This window comes from Pleurodeles waltl, chromosome 11, assembly GCF_031143425.1.
Source record: "Pleurodeles waltl isolate 20211129_DDA chromosome 11, aPleWal1.hap1.20221129, whole genome shotgun sequence".
Taxonomy (NCBI): Eukaryota; Metazoa; Chordata; class Amphibia; order Caudata; family Salamandridae; genus Pleurodeles; species Pleurodeles waltl.
Genome location: NC_090450.1, coordinates 341066821 through 341090614, shown reverse-complemented (window position 1 = coordinate 341090614; position 23794 = coordinate 341066821). Strand labels below are relative to the sequence as shown.

Here is a 23794-nt window from a genome sequence, read left to right as displayed (position 1 = left end):
TCATATAATGTCATTCTCAACTGATCCAAAATTCTCAAATTAAACCTTCCATGCTCTGGAAACACTAAAGCTCCCTGTTTCTCTGTCAATTTGCACCACTGCTTTAACCAAAGACATGGCGCGACACCTCGCTCCTCCATCACAATAAATGCCAGAGAGTTTTCCGGTGGGGCTGGCGCCCCAACTGTCACTTTAATGTAAGAATCACCCTTCATGATACTCCTGAACACTTTGAAAAACTTCATCTTCTCTGTTGTATTTATTTCAGTTCAAATAAGGAAATTACTTTTAGTTCAAATAAGGAAATTACTTTTACTCCCAAGATTCCTTTCACTGGCTTATTCAACCTATTGCCTCTTACGGAAGGAAGGCTGCCAATCCGCTCGCGACTCCTCTTACTAACCAACCTGTCCCAGCGCAGCTCACTCTGACGTCAAACTCACACACTGCGGCAGACAAAGTCTTGCGGCTTGTCCTCTTGATCTTCAGTTCACACAGAATAATGCAAAATTATTGCGAGCACTAACCAAAACCAATAACCAAAAACCAACCTGCTGGTTTACTACAGGAAGGTACACAATCGCTTCAGAGACCTTACGGATTTTCACTGATGGCCCTTTCGCTCATGCAGCTATTCCTCTTTCTCAGTCTCACACATTCTGAAGCAAAATTCCACCCACAAATTTTACTCTCAACTAATCAGTAGGTCTGTCCTGGTGCACATAGGGCTCGCCAAATCTCAGTCGAAAAATTTCTCTTACTCACTTAACTTACACTTCGACTTATTGACCATGCCCGATCAACCTATTAAACCAGACAAATTACAACACATAACACATAAGTGTCTCCTTCACTTGTCAATATACTCCGGTGTCTTAGACCACGCAGGGTCCATACTTTACCAACAGCCACGTGGACAATTTTATTTTAGCACAAAGTGCCACACACATGTGAAGTTCAACTTCCCTATTCTCGCACTGCGGAGTACGCACACTCCTGCTAAACTTTACCTAGAGTACGCAGACTCCCTTCTTTCCCTCTCATACATTACACTTCACCTGCGGTCTGCTTAAGCCTTTGCAAGCGCAACCTACCACTTTCACACTTTCACAAATACGCCGAGAACATACCCAACTTTACTAGCAGGATCCAGGATCTGGGAGAGTCCTTTCTGGGCTTAAGGGGACATCATCTTTGCTACAATTGCCATTATGAAAAACAAAATCCAAATCACAATAATAATGAACGACTAACCTTAACTCAAACTACCACCATAACCACCACATAACTAGTTCTCCAAGGAAACAAATCATCAAGCTGCTACCAAAAACTTCTAGAGCACCTGGTCCTTAGTAAGTAAACTTATAAGGGGACGCTTATAGGCCGATGAAACTTTTGGATCGCATGTAGTATCCTAGCCATTTAGCGATCAGTGTTATCAATAATCACTAAGAGAATCATTAGACAATTATATCAACCTTTCAGGAATAACCACACTTAATATACGTTTTATTTCCCTATTAGTTACAATTCTAATGCATATGGTTAATCAAACTTTATTCAACCAGCTCAGAATTAATTCATTAGAGACTGCCAATAAGATAATCTAATCAGAACTTGAGAAAACATATACTCTAATGCTTCAGCATAAGCTAACAAAGGTGAATATATCAACATTAATAGCAAAGTTCAGCAATAATTTGTCATTGTCAACGTCACCCAAAGGAACATTACCCAACCCAGATTAGCATCAGCATGTGGGACTTCATGCGAAAACAATTTAGAACATGAATTCGAAAAACATCTAGCTATTTAAAACAGCGCAGTTGGTACCTAGAAAGAAAGGCACAAAGTTCATCAGTCACATTGTCATAGCTACCTATCCACGGAATGGATCAGCAACAGTCAGTCTTCAGGTCATCAATCGATCAGCAACGCATCAGGCTCTCATGAGCATAAGTCCAATGACAGAATCTCGGATTGCGTCTTTTGACATCATTAATTCACCCCTCACATCTGCCTCAATTCTGAAAAACCCACCTGTTGTCATGACATTTTATTAAGGTTACCCAGTCAGTCCCCCTATTTCCTAATTGGTCTGTTAGTCTCCAGGTACGACTCTACCCAATAATATTACTTTTGCAAATCTATGAATTCTAATATTACGCCGTTCTCAGTTCGTTGATTGGTTCACTGTACGATGTCCTCATCATCCGGCTAATCAGGTATCGAAATTGTTGCATCTTCTTCTCCAGTCAGTGTCTCCATTGTTCGAGTCCTGGGAAAGTACATCGAGTCTGTCGTACACCAAATTTGGTACATGCCTAGTTCCATCGTCTCCTGTCCGTTGGTACATTACAGAAAATTCTAGGTTAGCAGACTTTGTAAGCAGTTCAGGGACAGTTTAACACGTTTTCTTTTTTACAGTATGTGGTTATTCCGCTGCTGCATGAGGCCTGGCAAAACTAGGCCACAACTTCGGCTAAGTTAGCTCTACAATATAATGCAAAACATAGGTTATACATCTTAATATGACATACTACTACATTATCATTACACATATTCAATATTTCACGCATTTTTAATCATTTTAGTACGGGTTTGTATAAGTTGGCCATCACTCTCCGTGGGCACGTTTTCAAACGTGCACGTTAATTTTTCTACGTTTAATTTTCTAACATTTTCTTGTTAATCAAAACACATAATCATTCGTTAATAATTTCTAATTAACATTTCTGCTTCAGCATTGTCACTGACTTAGAAGTTAGCCAGTGACTGTAGCAGGCTGCCCCATATTGTACGCCAAAGTGGTCAGAATTAGAATGTGAACGACAGATCAGAACAAAAGATGAAGGGGGCTGGCTGAAAGATTCTCTTATGGGCAGTAAAATGCACGACGGGTGCTGCTGCACCCGCTGCACCACCACTAGGCGCCGGCTCGCTTCCGAGCCAGCATCAATGTGAAGGCCCTCTTCACCTCAAGTCCGGCGGGTGGAAACACTGTTTCCGTCTGCTGGCCCTGCGGTGAAGTCTGAATACGACCGGTGGTGTCCTGACGCAACCAGCAGTCAGGTGGCGCATTGAGTTTATACACACACGGGTAATTGTTTTTTTCTTTAAAAAATAGAAAAGGATAAGGACTGGAAAGCAAAAAAAGCTTTGGCAAGGAAATATTTGGTCCTCCAGACCTGGTGCTCAAATGTGCATCTTATTGGGGAGATGTGCATGTCTTAATGGAAAGTAGCGCCACTCACAGTGCAGAAGAGTCATCGGCTGGAGCAACTAAGCCTCTCCTCTGTGCTGTATGTCGTGGTCGGCAGAAGTGAAATGATAATGACATTTGACTCGGGTAGTGTATATAGAGGGCTGGCCCAAAGATAATCTATGTATTTACCCATGTGTGGATTTCTATGAAGTTTTAATTTGTTACTTTTATTACATGAGCCTGGTGAGAGAGCGTAGCTTTCGCTAGGCAAGACCTAAAAAGCATCTGCTAGCTCTTACATTGACCGAGAACAAATGCAGCAGCTTCCAAAAAACTGAAAATGCCATGGCCCGTAATCAAAAAACACACCGACACCAACACTTTTACTGATAACACTATAGCCAATTATCAGTTCTCAAACCATGTACATAAAAACAGGTTTCATGTTCCAAATTTTTTAAAGAAGAATCAATGCAATAGATAGAAGAGATCACCTCTGCCTCAAGACTTACTAAAAGTACACAATAAGCCAGTGATTCAAAAGAACTCAGGCGGCTCTATTACTCTTGTATGCTGATAACAAAATGTGCAACACTTACCTTGTCAATACCCTTCTCACAAGGAAATGACTTTCCAAGGACGAATGAACCCTGAACAAAGTAAGGCGGAAGCGGTGTACAGTCCAGAATTTGATGATGTTTAACATGTCTATTTCCCAATAGTTTACTATAAATTATAGTGTGAAAAAAAGCATTATTCGGAAATTGTAGAGATGGAGCAAATGGGTTTAGTGCCTCCTGATGAGAGATTGTCATGCAATTACATGTACAACAGTCAAATCAGCTGCAACAAAGCGAAGCTCCTTTAAACTCTCAGTATGTCTCATGCCACGCCTCTGTTTCTCTGCCGGGCATTTTTGTCATTATCGATTGTCATCTTGTACTCCTCTTTTTCCTTCCCAAATGTGCAAGTATAAATATTGAAATGTAATTACATTAAAATGTTCTACCGGCCATGTCTGTGGGAGCTTCAAATACGTTGTGTACTTGAGGCTAAAGTTTTGAGCAAATGAGATGTACTAAATCTGGGAAACGTTGGGTCAGGCTCGAGACCTGTGCATTATTTTGTAGTCTTCTGCAGTTACGATCTCCTCCTGTGAAATAAAACTGTGTCTTATTTTTAAACACGTTTTTACACAACTGCCGTCAATGCAGCCCAACAACACTTTGTTAAATTAATCCTAATAGCATCCAGCCAAAGAACAATGACAAACCAAGAGGTGCACCTGAAAATACATGCATACGTTGATCTACTTCCAAGAACATGACCATCCTCATGGGCATCTATGGAGTCAAAATACATACTGATGAACACATGCCAGGCGTAGTAGATGCACGCAAAATATAGAACACAACCAAACATTCACATACACACAATATATAAACAGACCAAGGCATGCACAAAAAATAAACAATACTACTCCCTTACTGCATGGACAGGATAATTCATGATCTTTCAACTTTGACGTTTTTACCTTATTAGTTTACCTCAATATATCAGAATCTACGGAAACTGTGTTCTTGCATGTCCATTTCATCCTTTCCTTCTTTGTTACAGACATGCAAGGATATTACTGAAATTTAGAAAGCACACATTACTGAATGAACAGACTTGTGTTTGAAATTCCAGGGACAACTGAAGACTTGTGTTAAACAGCGTATTTCTAGCAGTATAACATCCCTCACTCTACCTAAATCGATAGACGATAACTGCACCAGAAGTTACACAAAACAAGCATTTAATGTTGGTCATGAAATGGCACTAAGTTCCTGACATTTTGCTTCAGAAACACTGCAATTAAGTTATTGACCAAAAAAGTTGATTTTAGCATTCTTTTGCTGAAGTTATAAAGATACAGGTTCACCAAGGGTTGGCCAAGGTGACAAAATAAGTTCAAACAAACTAACACTAATGAAACTAAACATTCAACAAGGACAGTGCAAAACATCAACAAGATTATCTGAGAAACAGAAAATGAAAGTTGCTCAGTTTTGATAAACAATTTATCTGGGCACAGGGAAACCCTACTGTCACGTGGGCTCTCATCCTAATGAGGCTGCTGGATTTAGGCGGCAGCACCACCTGAATTGTTGGGAACTGAGTGCAGTCCCACGCCATGTGACAACTGCCGGCCTAATCCGTTTCCCGTCAGCTAGCAGCACCTCATCTCTGCCAAAGAGCAGGGATGATTTGTGGTGACCAGGCACATGACATGATGGCTTCTCAGAGAAATCGTGTTAAATCACATCTCATCCTTTTCCCTCAGTTGCATATGTCTCACACGTGCAAAGACAGACCGAGGCAGAAAATGGTTCAATAAGATTAATTGAATCAGCTTGTGTTTTTAGATAGAATGGCATGAAATGCAATAGTTAGAATGATGAAAGATAATAGAAGCAACATTTTGACAAGAAAAGTGAAACACAGGAAAAGTCCAACCATACTGTCACTATGCATAATATTTGCGATTCCTACCTAAGCTATGTTAGAGCACAGCATGATAAGCACTAACACTCCCTTCAGGATTACCCCTGGAAAGATATCATCACTCATACCTGAGCAAGGAAGCCTGTTGTCTATAGAGACAACATCCCCATGTAAGCGTCTCAGCACTCAGCTGTAGCAAAGTCAATCAGCATGTGGTTGTGGTCATCTGGCTGGAATCTCCCTCTAAGGTGCATAGGACAGAGAAGTGTTTTTATAATAAAACAGCTGATGTTCTGAGAATTTCCCCAAGTAGGGATGTTCGTGTTTCCCTGTACATTGGAGACGCAGTGTACCACTCGTGCCGGCAACCCTATTTCGCTGCAGCTTTGAGGAAAGCGTAACGTGAAAAGAATGTCTTGCTAAGAAATGCAGTGCTTTCCTAGGTGAGATATTAACTATATAAAGAAAACAACATAAAACCACATATGTGGCAGATTCTGAAATAATAAAAATGAAGCAGAATCAGGGATGTGGAATTCCTATCGCCCGACGCCCGGGACATCTTGTTTGGGGTCACGGGCAACAAGTTTTTATGTTTTCTTTGTCCTTGGGACAAGTAGGCCCAGCCCTCTGCAGCACAAACCCTTTGGCTGCCTGTTTACAGAGAGTGGAACTCTCTGCAGTTGAGGTAATGTGTTTCCAAAAGATAATGCTGTTCAAACTTGTATTTATGGTTCATAATTTGAAAGCCTTCATTATTAGGGTGAGTGCTGTAAATAAATGTTTTAAGGTCACACTTCACTAATGACGTTGGTTCCAGTACAAAAAAAAGTGTATACACATGTTTGAAAAGTTTAGGCTATGAGGCTATGTATAATGCTCCCAGAATGCTCTCTGATTAGATGCAAATGAAGTGTCATTTAGTAAAATGTGTTGATACATGCTAGTATTTCCCAAAAATATTTCTAATGGAAAATCAGTGTAACCATTTTCAACACGAATATGGGAAGCATGAAAATAAACACTGACAAAGCCAACTGGTCTGCCATATTTTTATAAGTCTTTTAGTTTCATCAATGCATGTCTTGTTTTGACATGGCTTTTGTAACACTTTATTGTTGTGGGAGCTACCAGGCCCTCAACATTGTAACAAACACTGGCAAAAACACCCCAAAATGTTTTTGAACTCTAAAAGCACACGTTGCCACCAAATGGCATAACAAAGGCCCCGCAGCCGCCCTCCAGGGGGCCCCTTCAGCACAGCACCTCCCCTGAGTGAGTCTGGAGAGGGGGCTCATCCATGTTCTTTGCAAAGGGGCACCCTCCAGTTTCGTTACGTCACTGATTGCCACTGTAGTTCCTGACACTGAACAAAACTACTTTGTGTGCCAATATGCTCCTTGTGGAAGAGCAGAATGCGATCACTCACAGTAAAGCCAGCCGAAAGAGAGAGAAAGAGAAGTTTAATAAAAACAAAATGTCTTTGTTAACACCAGACCTAATTAGGGACCAAGACCCACATGTAGGTAGCTTTTTGCATTTCGCTAACAGCGACTTTCGCTGTTTGCGACGTGCAAAAAGCACATTGCGATGCACAAACCCAGTTTTGCGATTCAGTAACCTGGTTACCGAATCGCAAAACGGGTTTGCGACTCGCAATTAGGAAGGGGTGTTCCCTTCCTAATTGCGACTCGCAGTGCAATGTAGGATTGTTTTGTGACCGCGGGCGCAAACCAATCGCAGTTTGCACCCATTTCAAATGGGTGCTAACACTTTCGCAAAAGGGAAAACGTTTCATTTTTTGTTTTTGTAATGCATCTCGTTTTCCTTTAAGGAAGCAGTCACAGACATGGTGGTCTGCTGTCTCCAGCAGGCCACCATCCCTGTGAGGGCCGCTATTCGCAAGGGGGGTCGCAAATTGCGACCCACCTCATGATTATTCACTAGGTGGGCATTTGCAAAGCCCTTGTGAATCACAGATGGTGTCAGGGACACCATCCTACATTCGGATTTGCGACTCGCAAATTGCGAGTCGCTCTGACTCGCAATTTGCGGGTTGCAAATCTGAAACCTACCTACATGTGGCCCCAAATTCTTAAAGAAAGTCACAAAAGTGCACCCATGGTATATGTCGTACCCCTATAAAATATTTGTGAACTGTATTTTAGCATGGGTAAATACGCATGTGTAGATTTGCTCATGTGAAAATCTATTGAGCATTTGCAAGTTCATTTTTCCTCCAGCCACTTTCTTCCCAACCCTGGAAGAAGTTCTAATTCTGCCATTGTCAGGAGTAAATGTCCAACCTTTCTTATTATGAGAAAATATTAGAGAGAAGCTGGTGAAAATCTTTAAAACACGCAGGTTAGTAGGTTTGCAGACTCAAAGGCATTCCAGCCCTGGAACTATTGCTTACTGCTTCCTCCAGCCCCGGTATGTAGATCTGCAGAAAGGTGGCAAAATAAGGAAATTGCTACAGTAGGGATTGAAACTGCAAGTATTCAAGCCCTACTATGGTAGTAGCCCTGGCATAATCAGAGAGGCTATTATCAGAGCTCTTACATAATGAGATTGCTGCCATAATTTTTTGCCACACTACATGGCACCAAAGGGACAAGTAGATCTTTTTACAGGACAAGTAGATTTGAGAAGCAACCAGTCCCCTGGACAAGTAGCTATTTTAATAAATTCCACACCCCTGAGAATAAAATGTGATTAGGCTAAAAGGCACAAGCAGCAGGTCAAGTTGCTAAAATAATGTACCCAGAAACAACACTAAAATGGTTATACAACACTGCATTAGCCAAATTGAGGTAAAACCTATGAGGAAGAACACATATGGGCAAAAGACAAATCTGCTCCCTAAAGGCAGGGGAATGGTTTGTGGCTGATTGGTTAGCGGTAAGTTGGACCTTAACACCAGCAAAGTTCTTCCTCATTTATGTTCAGTTTCATCTTCTCCTGTATGAAGGGACTGTCCTTGTTTTTCCACAGTTTTGTTGTGATCCCCAAGCAGGTAAACCTTTTGGTATGTGCACCGTAGTAAAGAGGAGCTTCTCTCCTTTCCAAATGTATCTCTCTTTCCCAACTCCGTGCTCAGGATGCTAAATTTCTGGCCCCTTTAGTGCATAAAAGCAACCAGAACTTGATTGTTAAATGTGATTTTATCTTTTATGAGGACGCACACTGGGAGGTACATCCCATATGTGCTCAACCTCCAGAGCAGTAATGAGACTGTTTGGGGGTGGGTTCACTGGTTGAATGGTGCCCGGCTCCAGAGGGGCCAAGTTTATGTCTAATTTGATGGTGGATCCTGGTGAGCTTTAGTATTGAATACCATGATAATTTGGTGGTTTTCATAATTTATTTTTGTAAACCACCCAGAAGGCAATCTGCCCAGTTTTCCTTTTTGATGTTTTCTGAGATTGGAATGTCTCAGTGGTTATAGATGTGATTGCTATTGGGTTTGCTTAATGATAATAAAATATTGCTGTGGCAAACTGTTACTAGATGGAGCTGGTCCTTCTCTTATCAGGCACTGCATGTGCTTTTTTCTGAGTGTAGATGTGGAGGGCTGTGATGAGCAGTTGCTTGAGTTTTTGATAGTTTGCCAGTTTGTTAGCAAGAGCTGGTACTGCACATGTATGAGCTACTCAGGTTCTGTGGCATTAGTTATTCTGCCTGTTGTGGGTTCTGATGAGCAGCTGAAATTCTGGTACTTTATTCTGTATGGTGTAAATGTTGAGCAGGCAACTTAGTTTCATGCTATTTTAGAACATTTCTCTGTATTTAAATTCTGCAGTAAAGAAATGTGTTAATAACTGAAGCCCAATTGTTTTGCACAAATGGCCTTATTGTTGAGGAACTTGAGTCTTGTTGGTATTTAATTGGAATGAGTATACCTTTTAAGTATCCACCTTCATGCAACTGAAAACTCTACGTGGGAAGCCTCTTTTAAGGTGTCCATTGAATCCTCCCTTATCTGATTTGTCTCTACATGGAGCTATCCCCACGCACCTGATTTTAGGATTTCTGTTTCTGGAGTGTATGGTTGTTGATTGCTTTCACTGCTTCTCCATCTCTTGCACTTTTCCTTTCATAGTATTGGCCTACTGTGAATCCCACAGTTACTCCTCTAAAGTGCCTCTGTCCTTGGTGCAGGTGCAATTGAGTGAAAACAGATACAGACTATAGCTAGAAGGCTGTGTGCTGGATGTGTTGGGCAAGTTAAGAGAACTTAATGAACCAATACTTCTGAATGATTTTTTTCAGGAGACTTGATGAGGCCTGTTACATTAGCCAGACGGTACCCAATGAGTTCTGATGGAATTTTCCTTGATTGTGACCAACCTATATTGTTCATCCCCACTTTCACTTCCCTTGTGTTTTTTGTGGGTAAATATATTTTCTGATGATCGCATACGTTGAATCTGGAGAGGTTATGAAGGAAGGCTATCTTGGCCAACGTTTTCTCGTACCTACCAAGCAAACGCTTTTTTGGGCAACCATCTTTTCAGATCTATCAACTCTTAAATATTGGACAAGACTGTACACGTACTGTCCCATCTTTTTTTTATAGGGAGAAAAGTCGTGTTATACCTGATAACAGTTGGTACCAAAACTCCTTGCTTAATCAATTCAGCCCCAGATTCCCGCTTTAGAGGATACTGAGGAATTTGAGACAGTCACTTCATCAGGTTAATCTTTATTTTTACGGGGTCCATTGAAGCTATGCATCCCACATTGTTGGTCCCCGAGAGCCACAATGTGGAGGAAAATTAAAAAAGTAAATCAGTTAAGTCTTTGGCCATTTCACTCCGGTTTAGAAAAGGTTGACATTTGTAGTTTTGCACAGTAATCCAAGCACCTTATTCTTGCAGTATGCTGAGGTAGACTCCATTGAGTGTATGAAAGTCCCGACCCAATCACATCAATTAATTGGTGCAGTGGGACTTGGCAGGAAAACATATATAGTTATTACAGGGCCAGCAGTGATAGAAACGAGGTCAGAAATGTTCTGGTGAACACATTGTTTGAAATAAATGTGTCTCTGGACAATCCCGGGAAAGGTAATGAGGACAATGCAGATGTTTTCAATGCAGAGAGGCCTGTGCCTTTATTAATAGGGCAGTTGTTGAGTTTACTATTTTGTCATGTATTCAACATAAGGACCTTTCAGTTCTACTGGAATCAGGGTATTCAGGGCATAGTTGGCACCCTTGGGCTGCCCTAAATTCAGGTTAAGAGTTCTCCGTGACCTCGTTAAATTTGGGCAAATCAGTGAGATCAAGCATATTTGAAGCAGCATTAGGGCAATTCCTTTTCCAGAGCCCAAAATCACCACAGACAAAACATGACCTTCTTGCACCTGGGCCTTTCCTTGGCCCCACCTGCTACTCCTCCCTAGTCTACATCCCCATTGTCCCCCATCCCCTCCTTCCTCCTTGCCAGGGCTCCCCACCCTCTCCCCTTCACGGTCTGCTGAGTGTTCAGCAATTTCAAAGATGCTAGTTTAGGTTTAGATTTCTCTTTCTTCTGAAACTACTTGGTGATTAGCAGCTGTCACTAATTCTGCCAGTTTCATGCAGCCAGAGGTAATAAGCATTTCAGTGGTCACAATCACTCCAGTTCGGCTAAAGTTGAAATGCTTTTTCTTATGTACTAATCCATTTAGGAGCAAGAAACATGTTTGACTCCCTAGTTAGGATACAATATGACCACTAGTTTCGGTTTCTGGAATAAGTATGTTGTATTTGTCCCTTCCAAATGCCGGATTGATATTTAATTTATCAGTATTTTAAGCCCAACATCATATTGCAAAACATTGATATGTTACAGACTCCTCAAAGGAGGTGTTTTATTAATTTACAAAAGCTAAGTGGTCCTCTTGGGACCTCTTGCCCTTTGTGAATGTGGAAAAAATGTTAAAGGGTAGACAGCAGTCCATGGGACCACTGCTAATTCTTAAATTAACATAGAAAGTTAAGTTTGGATTTTTTAACACAGTCCTATTTAATTTAACTACTTAATTGAAAGGCAGTCAGAGACATGGTGGTCTGCTGGCCTAACAGGCCACCATAACTGTGATTTCCTTCAATTGTAGCAAGTTGAAAAATGCAAACTACCTCATTAATATTTGAGGTAGGCTGGATTGCGACCCACTACAATTTGGATGCTTAAGAACAGGCCTATTAGTACATAGGTCAGTTAACAAAAATCATTACTTGTTGCACAAATACTGGTCACAATTTGCGACTAGTATTTTTCAATCAAATCTTTGTACATCTGGCCCTTAGTTTGCATACCAGTAGGCATTGTCATCAGTTGACTAATCACATTCAGTGACACTTCTGTCACGGAGACCGGATCCTCAGGGTTTGCGCCTGTTCCCAATATGTCCACCTTTTGGCAGCTCCAAACTCTACTAGCCGTTATAGCATAGAGTTAAAGAATGGCCAAGTGGGGGAAGGGGTTTAAGGTTGGGAACAGCGTGGAAGGAGACCTGTGGAAGGAAAAGTTAAGAACACAATCAGATTATGCACTTTGACTTTCACAAGCTTTGTTCAGGATAGCTATGAACTAATAACATGAATGATCAAGAGCCTTGATACATCATAACCTTATTAGCTCTGAGTACCTGGAAAATAAATAAGGATTATGCAAACTTTCATATAAGAGTTTCTTTTGAATACAATCTAAGGTTCAGAACCTTGAACTAAATCCAGTTATTCTTTGAACAGAAACTACTTCATAACAATGATCAATAAACATATTAGTTTTCGGGAATAATCTGTGTTAGGTTCATGAATGACACTGGAAAGGCACACTATAACAGTAATCAATTAACACGTTGTTTTTTTGGAATAAACTGTGATAAGCTCATGAATGATACTGCAAGGATACACTTTGTCTAGACCTTTAAGATTCAATTGCTTAAGAATTATTATACACTTTAAATATCAAAAATGTGCATCAAGATTTCAGTTATTAGAAATGATCGCGCTTTCCGCCGATCTGAAACACAAGGGTTAAATGCTAAGAATGACTTTCACACTGTCATTGATTCAACCATCAGGATCCAAATGTCAAAATATGATTGCACACTCTGCTGATCCAAACTGTGAAAGTTAAATGCCTAGAATACATTGCGCACACTGCTGCCGATTCAACCACCAAGGTTTAAATGCCAGGATACGATTGCGCACTCTGCCGATTCGAACTGCAGAAGTTAAATGCCAAGAATGAATCGAGCACTCTGTTGCCGATTCAACCATCAAGAGTTAAATGCCAAGATACGATTGCGCACACTGCCTATCCGAACTGCAGGAGTTAAATGCCAAGAACACCATTGCACACATGATGTAACCAAAAGGCCCAAAATTCAAGTATTTCTGAAAACTGAGTTGGGGGCCTAACCCGACCTCCGCCTTATCGCCCTGCTTGAAGATCACCAAGGAAATGAAGACAGGGCCTGGAAATCCTAGGTAGGCCTTCGGAACAAGAGCTCATGAAAATTCTGCTGCTCTGCAGCGGGGCCTCTGAATAGTGAGCACGTGGAGCTGGGCTGGGTCCCTTAAATAGACCCAGGTCCCGCCCACGTGCCACACCCAGCCAGGCTGCAGGAAGGGATTCTAGAAAGTCTTAGAATAGGGACCACACCCTAACCACCCCTTGTAATACTGCAGCAAAGCCTTGAAAATGAACATTACATAGCAAACAGCATTAATGATGTTTCAATATGAATCTCTGCAATGCAAAAGGTTAACATACTGCATTAATACATAATGCATGAATTATTACATTTCACAAGAGTTAGTTTATTGCATTACGTCGCCCGTAGAGCGTGCACTGTCCTGATGTTGACAACTTCTGGCACAAAGGCAGCACCTTTAGCTGCCTGGGCCATCTCTGTGAGACAGGCGATTTCCAAATATCTTTCAGACATGTCCCAAAGCCTATCTAGATAATCTGCTGGCGCTTCACCTTTATTTTGTTTGCAAATTGAAATCTTAGCCTGATCTGTTTTCACCTGGCAAATATCCACAAACCCATTCAACTATGTAATCAGTGCTCCCTCATTCCTGGGGTCCTGTCTTAGCCAATTGGACTTTATAACCAATCAGTGTCTCAATTTGCGAGGTACCACTAAACACAATTGATTCCCACCAACCCAGTTTAGTCCATGTACTTCATACACACTTTTCAGTTTGATGCAGAGCGGGGTGGGATTTTCTCTAATGTTGTATAACTGTTTCTTAATGCTAATTATATCAGAAGGGGTCCAAAGAACATGAATTGTGATCCTAGCTATGGGGACGAGATAGTCTACTAACGGAATAAGGATAATCCGGAATGGAGGTGTGAGATCTTCATTGTCTACCTGGCTAGACTGACGGGAGGTTATAATCCTCTCCCTTCTAATCCAGCTACCAGCCAGTTGGTCTTCAGTCCTTCTTAAGCTTTCTCATATAATAGTGGAGCTGCGTTCACACCGTAGTCTATGCCCAGCTGTTATTGAACATACTCTGAGGTTCCTCTGTTTGGATTTTTTCTGCTCCATCTTTGCTCCTTCATACATGCACAGTAAACAGGAATGGGCATACCTGCCTTGAGCCCAAAACTCAAAACTAGGGATTGGGGGGTGGGGTGGAAGGAAATGGAATGAAGGGTAAGAAGTCCTTCCTTTAAGATATCACACCCAAAGATCTGCTTGCGTTTGGCAAACCATTGGTTGTGCGCCCGCATTGGCTAGTGAAGGGGCTAGGTCGGCTGGATCAGAGGGCCTCTTTCTTGCACACATTGATCCTTCGAGTGGCTGTGCTTTGGGCTCAGGTGCTTCTCCCTATCCTTCCCTTTTCCACACTCTTTCAATAGTCAGCTCACTCTACACCATGGATTGCAAAAGCACAATCATTACTAGAGGACTCCTCCTAAAACTACCTGCTCGATAAGTGTAATTTTCCTGTTGTTTCCTCCCGCTAAGACTCCTTCAGTGCACTTTAACACATTACAAGCAATAATGATACAATATATGCAAAGCAAGAAAGCACAATATGGTAAATGTTGTTAGACTTCACCTACGTTTACTTCAACATGCTTACACTGTTTAGTTGAATCGCTAGGTCCAGTGCTAGGCTGTGATGTACCCTAGTCTCCCTCCAAAATCTCTCCCTTATGTTTGGCATTTTTCCTCGTCGTGAGGAGGTAGGTCCAGCGCCTGCTTTGTTTGCTGAACAAAGGCATTTCCCAGCCAACACACCAGATTCTGTAAAAGAAAACTGACATCCGGAAAAGCTCCTAGAAGACTATCAAATGCTCAATGCAAAAATAGCCAGCACCTAACAAAATGAGCAAATGCCAAATCAACTGACCACACCTTCACCCACCACACTTCAGATGGACACTGCAATGCTGAAATCCATACTTTTTGGGGTTACATCCATACGCTTGTTATTAATGCAAGCAACTGAAGGAGGAAGCTGTTATGGCTGAAAATACAGATAGGCCTTAGTGAGCACGTACCAAGCTCTGTTTGTGGTTAGACTGCAGGAAGACTTTTGATGGATAATTGAAGCTTTCGCTAGTAAAAACGGTGACAGGGCCGATTTCTGCGACCCTTTTTTTGTTCTCCCAACTTCAGAACGAAGCTATGCTTACTAGGATAGTTCTACTAAACTATGCATCATACATCATGGGAAAACAAAATAGCAGTGCATTTAAATGAGCAATGATGCTGATGCTTTAGTGAACCTCCAGTAAGTTTAAAAACTAAATGATAATTAAGAACAGTTTGACGTATAAGTCTACGTTCTAAGGTCAATAAGGAAGTTACTTGAAATAATTGCCTTCAATTTACTATGTGTTCCTGTTTACTAGCTCTTCCTTTCTGTTGGGGAGTGGGTTAGTTAATCTAATCATGTGAAGATGTACATTTTCATTTTCTTCCTAGGGCCAAAGAATACTCTTCTGAGATTGGCTGTAAAGTTTTTTCCTCCTGACCCAGGTCAGCTACAAGAAGAATACACAAGGTAAGGACAGTTCTGTGAAGAGTAACCTACGGGTCATATGCTAGTTTCTGTGCCCCAAATATCCAAGTTTTTGAATCCCCAGATGTGCTTTAAGTTCCAAGTAATGCTGTTTTTCTGTGTTACCTAACATCTGTCCTTATTCACAGTAGCACGCAATGTGTATCATTTTAGTAGATAGGCTTTTTTATGTTTAACTTTATATAGTTTGGTTTTGACATATAACTCAACCATTAGTGAAGTCCCAAGGCTGGTGAGGAACTCAGCATACAAAAGATAATCCCCAACACTAACTCCTTTCCTCTCCTCTGTCAAGGAAGAACAGTGTCACAATCATCACATCTTCGGGCTAACCTGTGTATCGCTGCTGCATCACCATTGTCTTCTACAAATAAGCACCTGTGCAATTCTTAACCTACTAGACCATGCATCGCAACTGAGCTGCTGAGAAATAGTCTAAGTTGGGATGTGCCAGTTGCCCATTCGCAGTCTGAAGTTAGAGACTTTTGAAAGCTAATCAGTTTTTCTCCTTCCCTGACAAAATTATTTATTGCAGTCTGGAGCAGCCTGATTAAAAATAAATAAATAATAATAATAAAAAACTTTAAATCTGTAGCAGCAAGGCTTGTAACATACAGGGAGTGCAGAATTATTAGGCAAGTTGTATTTTTGAGGATTAATTTTATTATTGAACAACAACCATGTTCTCAATAAACCCAGAAAACTCATCAATATCAAAGCTGAATATTTTTGGAAGTAGTTTTCAGTTTGTTTTTAGTTTTAGCTATGTTAGGGGGATATCTGTGTGTGCAGGTGACTATTACTGTGCATAATTATTAGGCAACTTTACAAAAAAAAATATATACCCATTTCAATTATTTATTATTACCAGTGAAACCAATATAACATCTCAACATTCACAAATATACATTTCTGACATTCAAAAACAAAACAAAAACAAATCAGTGACCAATATAGCCACCTTTCTTTGCAAGGACACTCAAAAGCCTGCCATCCATGGATTCGGTCAGTGTTTTGATCTGTTCACCATCAACATTGCGTGCAGCAGCAACCACAGCCTCCCAGACACTGTTCAGAGAGGTGTACTGTTTTCCCTCCTTGTAAATCTCACATTTGATGATGGACCACAGGTTCTCAATGGGGTTCAGATCAGGTGAACAAGGAGGCCATGTCCTTAGATTTCCTTCTTTTATACCCTTTCTTGCCAGCCACGCTGTGGAGTACTTGGACACGTGTGATGGAGCATTGTCCTGCATGAAAATCATGTTTTTCTTGAAGGATGCAGACTTCTTCCTGTACCACTGCTTGAAGAAGGTGTCTTCCAGGAACTGGCAGTAGGACTGGGAGTTGAGCTTGACTCCATCCTCAACCCGAAAAGGCCCCACAAGCTCATCTTTGATGATACCAGCCCAAACCAGTACTCCACCTCCACCTTGCTGGCGTCTGAGTCGGACTGGAGCTCTCTGCCCTTTACCAATCCAGCCACGGGCCCATCCATCTGGCCCATCAAGACTCACTCTCATTTCATCAGTCCATAAAACCTTAGAAAAATCAGTCTTGAGATATTTCTTGGCCCAGTCTTGACGTTTCAGCTTGTGTGTCTTGTTCAGTGGTGGTCGTCTTTCAGCCTTTCTTACCTTGTCCATGTCTCTGAGTATTGCACACCTTGTGCTTTTGGGCACTCCAGTGATGTTGCAGCTCTGAAATATGGCCAAACTGGTGGCAAGTGGCATCGTGGCAGCTGCACGCTTGACTTTTCTCAGTTCATGGGCAGTTATTTTGCGCTTTGGTTTTTCCACACGCTTCTTGCGACCCTGTTGACTATTTTGAATGAAACGCTTGATTGTTCGATGATCACGCTTCAGAAGCTTTGCAATTTTAAGAGTGCTGCATCCCTCTGCAAGATATCTCACTATTTTTGACTTTTCTGAGCCTGTCAAGTCCTTCTTTTGACCCATTTTGCCAAAGGAAAGGAAGTTGCCTAATAATTATGCACACCTGATATGGGGTGTTGATGTCATTAGACCACACCCCTTCTCATTACAGAGATGCACATCACCTAATATGCTTAATTGGTAGTAGGCTTTCGAGCCTATACAGCTTGGAGTAAGACAACATGCATAAAGAGGATGATGTGGTCAAAATACTCATTTGCCTAATAATTCTGCACTCCCTGTATATGGAACCCATGGAAGTTAGGTTGTTTTCACTGCAGTTGTTGTGCCTAGCCATGTGAGAGTAACCATGTGCAGCGTCCATAATGGCTTCTGCAGTTCTTGTTTTGGGGGTAGTAATTCAACTCCGGATTCTGAAATAAGTAACAGCTTTAGGTGCCCTTCTAAATTAGAAACTGCGCTGAATACCACTATCTTATTTAGATAACTATTCAGTTCAAGGACTTCGGACTTTTGTCATTTGATTTTGAAGTCTGATACTCTGTGGAACTGTTGTAACTCAGCATGCACCAGAAGCAGGGAATGTTATACATGTGTCACCGAGATCATAATAGTATTCACAAACATATGTTTAAAAATATTGTTTACAACTTGCACACCTTTGAAGTTGTCATTATAGCACACAAGGTCAGCAAAAGGTTATAGAGTAAGCATGGAAATCTGGGTAGTTACAGAGCACCCCTGTCTCATATCCTTCTGGATTTAAATATCCTGGATGTTATGCCATTCACCCGAATTCTTGTCCTGGTATTCAGGTGACTCCATGAGATGTATCTACCTGAATACCAATACAGTTTTATCCAAAAACCCATGTGCCTATTTTATGTTTGAGGCTTTATCAGCTTCAAGCAACAGAGCTAAAACAGTCTTCCCAATATGTTTTACAATCTGATGGATACTTCTAACTTCATATTCCTTATGATAAACATGACTCAGGTGCCAGACTGCATCTGGAGAATTTTGTAGCAGTGCTCCTTGCTGCTAGGTGGCCCCATATAAGTGCTGACTGCAGTCTTTTCCTTTTTTCTGCACCTGCCGACATGGATCTGGAGCACTGATCCAGATGTTGTCAGTCTTCCAAAGACTTCAGAACTTTTCCAGTGCTGGCACATGATGTCCCCACCAAAAAAAGACAGGATTAAAGCTGTGCTGTAACAGCAGGAAGTGAATGTTGACCATTACTCTAAATCGTGTGATAAATACACTCAGTGTTCCGATACTGGGGGGTGAAGTTCTACCTCACCAAACACAAGAAGTAGTTCCTGTCTTAGCACAGATCCTGCTCCAAATCATAGGCTGGATGCTGGGCATGTGGCTGTTCCAGCAATCGATCTACTTCTCACTCAAAATGTCCACGTAAGTTCAAGCACAAACGGAAGAAAGCAAAGCTGGACTCAATCCCATACCGCCACTCTGACTTCAAAGAGAAGGTGTAAGGGCATCAAAATGTAAGAGGTGTTCCGTCGAAGTCAGCACCCCATAGACCCAATTGTTCTATAGGTTCAGAGGCACACTGCGCTCACAGAGCTGTGTTCCATTTTGCAGCAGTAGCCAAACACATTTCACAGGGACATGGCTTTAAAGCACAAATAGACAAATTATTTCTTTGAAGTTTTATTGCTGTGTTAGAAGTGTGCTGGTTTGTGTCTCCCAGATTTTGTGGCTCCATATGTAGAGTCCTGCAACTTTGTTCGAGCCCGCGACTGTTACTAATTATTTCCAGTGTTGTGCTATCACTGACTGCATTTTGTCTATTTGTTTTCTTTTATATAATTTTTTTTTTTTTTTACATTTTCATGCTCAGTAACCAGTACAGGATCATACCTGTCTCAGCACAGCTGAGATGCCTCAGTACGTAGAATCCTTAGTTGCTACATGCATTTGTATTAGTCCGGTTATTCATTACGAGTGTTGTTCCCATGTCACCATGTTACATGTCAATCAGCTTCTAAGCACAGGCATCAGACAAACCCTGAGCCCTTTGGAAGTGACACCGCACAACTCTGGATATTAATGAAACTAGATGCACTGTATTTAGTTTTTTTTTTTTCCTATAACCAAATTTATTTCATTTTGAAATAGAAAACAAGAGAACAACAACGCGACAGTGAGTGCTAGTAAGCACAAATACATAAAGCGGATCCATACATTACTTATAATTGATAACAGGTCTACTCTTCCCAGCCCAGGAACTGTTATGCTGCTTAGAAGTTCAATCCACGGTGTGCCCTCCTTTTTCCCCAGATTGCCTTGTGCGTCTGAGGTCAGCCCCGTGCCCCATGAATTGGCTTTTCTACTTGAGCGCACCAGTCTACCATGTCTCGCCATCTTAAAATCGACAGCGCTTCTGGACCTTTCCAGAGTTGCACTATGTCTCTTTTAGCCACTAGGCATGCTAGTACAATGAATACCCATTCCATTCGTGTCCCTCCCGACTCCTCCAGAAGGCCCAGCAGCACCACGCTCGCAGTCAATTCATTGGAACGAGCCAGGGACACTGAGACCTCCGGCTCCATCCCCACCCAGAAGGGTGCACTCTCGGACAATCTAGGCGACATGCAGCAGGTGTGCCTCTAGATGGCCAAAACTCACGCAGCCCGAGGAGGTCGCTGCGCGCATGTGCCACAAGCTCAGTAGAGGGAAGTATGTCATGAAGAAATAATTTATCTGCACTGTCCTCAATCTTGCTGATATCGCTAGTTCTCGGGGTGCAAGGTGTGTCTCCCTCGAATCATCCTCATATAATTCTCCCACCCAAGCTGCCCACCTGTCTCATAACTTGGCAAACCCATCTGGCGCATTGGTCAGCCGTGAGTGGTAGATGTGAGTGATGGCACCCCTCGCTAAAATGTCTCATTAGAAGTTTTGCCTCAAGAGGGCTATGATCAGGGAGGGACAAGTTCGGTGACAAGTGAGTTCCCAGGGCATGGTGTAGCTGGAGAAAATGGAAAAACTGGTTATTCGCCAAGGCGTAATGATCCTTTAGCTGCTGGAATGACATCAGTCCCTTGCCGCTATGTACATCCCCCGGGTAGGTAATCCCAATGTTGTCCCACTGCTTAAACACTTGCAACTCTGAGACCTACCACAGCCATGTGCCCTGCCATAAGGGCGTCTGCTTAGTGAGGCACCACTCCTACCCTGTCAGCCGCAAAGTTGGCATCAAACACCGCACCGCCACCTGTGTGCACCCAGTGGTGGCTCAGGGGACCAGGCTGCCAAATAGCAATCCAAACAGGCCCTCAAATCAAATGCGCCGCATCTCCAACCATTAAGACAGGTTGTCCCATCGCCCGGTAAACCACTCATTAATTGGGACCACCTGAGCCGCTGAGTAATAGATGTCTGGCACTCCCATTCCGCCCTCATATGGAGACTTCTGCGCTGAACCAGAAGCCACACGATGTCTCCCTCCCACCCGTTTAAAGGAAGTAAGCTTGGAAGTAAGGGATCGGAACCAGGCCTGTGGCATCAAAACTGGAAGTTTGTCAAGATGGGCAAATAGCGGGGCAGACAGATCATTTTGAAAAGGGCGTTAAGACCCAGAGGGTTCAAAAGTGGGCGACGCCATTGGCCCAAGTCTGCAATCAAGGCACGAGCCAGAGGTTGAAAGTTTAACTCCCAGGCCAGCTCTGGGATCAAGGAGAGATGGATTCCCAGGTATTTGAAAGCATTGCGCTTTACTGGGATAGTTGGACACCATTTGCTTCTCCCTGCTTGGCCCGCACCTCCACCAACAGCGACTTCCCAGGGTTCAATCACAACCCCGAAGCCCCTCCATATAGTGTCAGGAGTGCGAAGCATCGGGGATCAGAGCTCCAAGGCCTCCCCAAAAATACTAGGACATCATCTGCATACGGGGCTACAGGGTCCTCGCCGCCAATCCCCTACCTCCAGCCCTCAATGAGCGGGTCACCCCAAAGGAGGCATGACAGCGGTCAATGGCCAGGGCGAATAATAGAGGTGAGAGAGGGCAGCCCTGACGCGTTCCCTGCCTGATCGGAAAAGGGTCTGATAAAATACCAGTGAGAATCACTTGTGCCGATGGGTCGTGATAAAGAAGAAGGTGGACCATCCTTCTGGACTTTGGACCAAAACCCACGCGCTTTAGGACCTTCTTCAGGAAGTTCCATGCTAGGTTATCAAAGCCCTTGTGGAAATCCACCAAGAGGAGTGCCAAGTCACCCCCCATCTTCCCACCTGGGACAGAGCCCAACTTGAACCTGTCACAAACGGTGATGCGTACCCAGCTTGAAGCCGCACTGGTCGGGGTGGACAAGAGAGGGCAGTGTGGGGGCCAGTCGATTAGCCAATGCCTTTGCTAATATTTTAATGTCTGCATTGATTAGCAAGACAGGCCTGTATTATGAACATTGGTCGCAGGGCAAATCGCCCTTGGTAATAACCACCATCGTGGCACAATCAAGACCGGGGGTAAATGAGCCTTGTTGGGTTGCCTCTTTATATGCGTTCACCAAGTGAGGCACCAAGTGCTGACGGAATTTCCTGTAGTATTCAATAGGAAAACCATCAGGTACCGGGGACCTCCAATGCAGCACCGGTCTGGTTCCTGATGAGAGGTTCCATTCAGGTCGAGACATCCCGAGTTGCCAGCCAATAAAGCAATTTTCCATTTTAGTCCCCGACTCATAGACCCTCTGGGTCGAGGCTTGCTAGCCATGCCTAACTTCTGCTAGGGACACCTGCCAAATCTCTTCCCGTAAGAGCACCAGCTTCACCTTTCACCTGATGCCCTTTCACCAGTCTGTCAAGGCTGACTTTCCAGGTCCGTCAGCTTGCCCTCCAGCTCAGTCACCCGCTGAGATTGTTTGGCCTTCCGCTGTCTGACGTACCCCTTGAAAATTCCTTCATTGAGGGCTTGCTAGCTGCCCATAGGATCCCCGCCAAAGTCACCAACCTATCGCTAAAACGCCACATCGGGTCTGCAGCGGAGTCCCCCAGTCCTCCAAGACCAGCGCATGATCCGAGATCCCACAAGCCAGTATTTGCACTGAAGTCAAACCCATGAGAGCCACTGCTGGTAGCCACACCAAGTCTATCCGCGCCTCCGTGTGATGAGCTGCCGCCTGATGTGTGAATGCCCTCTTCTGCGGGTGCCTCAACCACCATGCATCACACAGGCCCAACAAATCTGCCCATGTCGAGAGGCATGACGACCCAACTCACCTACCTGAGCGGGGGCCAGCCGAAGTATCGGGTCCGGGATCTCATTAAAGTCCCCCCCACTGTTGTGGTACCCTGCGGGAGGGAGAGCAGCAAACTACGTAACCTTGTCATTGTGGATCGAAGGAGCTGCAGAGGGCATATTACCAAATTAAGTTAACCTGCCTGTCAGCCAGGTGGCCCTCCATCCCAATGTACCTCCCTTGGGTGTCAACGTGGACCCTGGCCACAAGCAGGGGCAATGACCCATAGAGCATGAGGGCCACTCCCCTAGAGAATCTGGCGTGGATCACCCGGTCGTATCTAAAGCGTCCAGGAAACATACACTGGGCCTGCCCAAATGGGTCTCCTGCAAGAAGACAATCCCTGGACGGTATTGCAGTACAGCAGATCTCTTAATATGTCAGACAGTCAAAGATCTTTATTCGGCAATTGCCATAAAAATACAAAATAAAATCACATATCCAAGTAAACAAGCAAACTAAAAAAGATTAAAGCACAGCTCATAAGATCATATCTTACATGTATTACAAAAAAAAGGGCAAAGTAATCTAGTCCAAGTTCCTCTTTCGCAGATATTCTAATATTCTTATCAGAACATTAACTAATATCATACAATATAAAACTAAATTTTATTTAGCTACCCTAAAATATAGTAAAAGCCTTACTCCCTATGGGAAGATCTATCCTATACCAAATATAAAATCTAAAGTTTTAAAACAGAAATCACTTTTAAAAGTCAGCATAAATAGATTAATAAATTGCAAAAATTATTCGTATTGATTCCTAATAGCAATAGATGATCTAATAAAATGTAATACCTAAAAACAAATTTTGACATTTGATCATTTCTGAAGATATATCAAAGCTTCCTTATAATGGATCGGTCTTAATGTACGTAAAATAGGTAAGATAAA

The 23794-nt window shown here is 42.7% G+C and overlaps 1 protein-coding gene across 3 annotated transcripts in view; it reads left to right on the top strand.

Annotated features, from left to right (window-relative positions):
• FARP2 (FERM, ARH/RhoGEF and pleckstrin domain protein 2) overlaps positions 1–23794 on the top strand; it is a 1575889-nt gene that overhangs the window by 380941 nt on the left and 1171154 nt on the right. For all 3 annotated transcript variants that reach the window (XM_069213633.1, XM_069213634.1, XM_069213632.1), the window contains exon 5: positions 15642–15720. In XM_069213633.1, coding sequence (XP_069069734.1) covers positions 15642–15720 — 79 coding nt within the window. The remainder of the gene's footprint in view (positions 1–15641; positions 15721–23794) is intronic.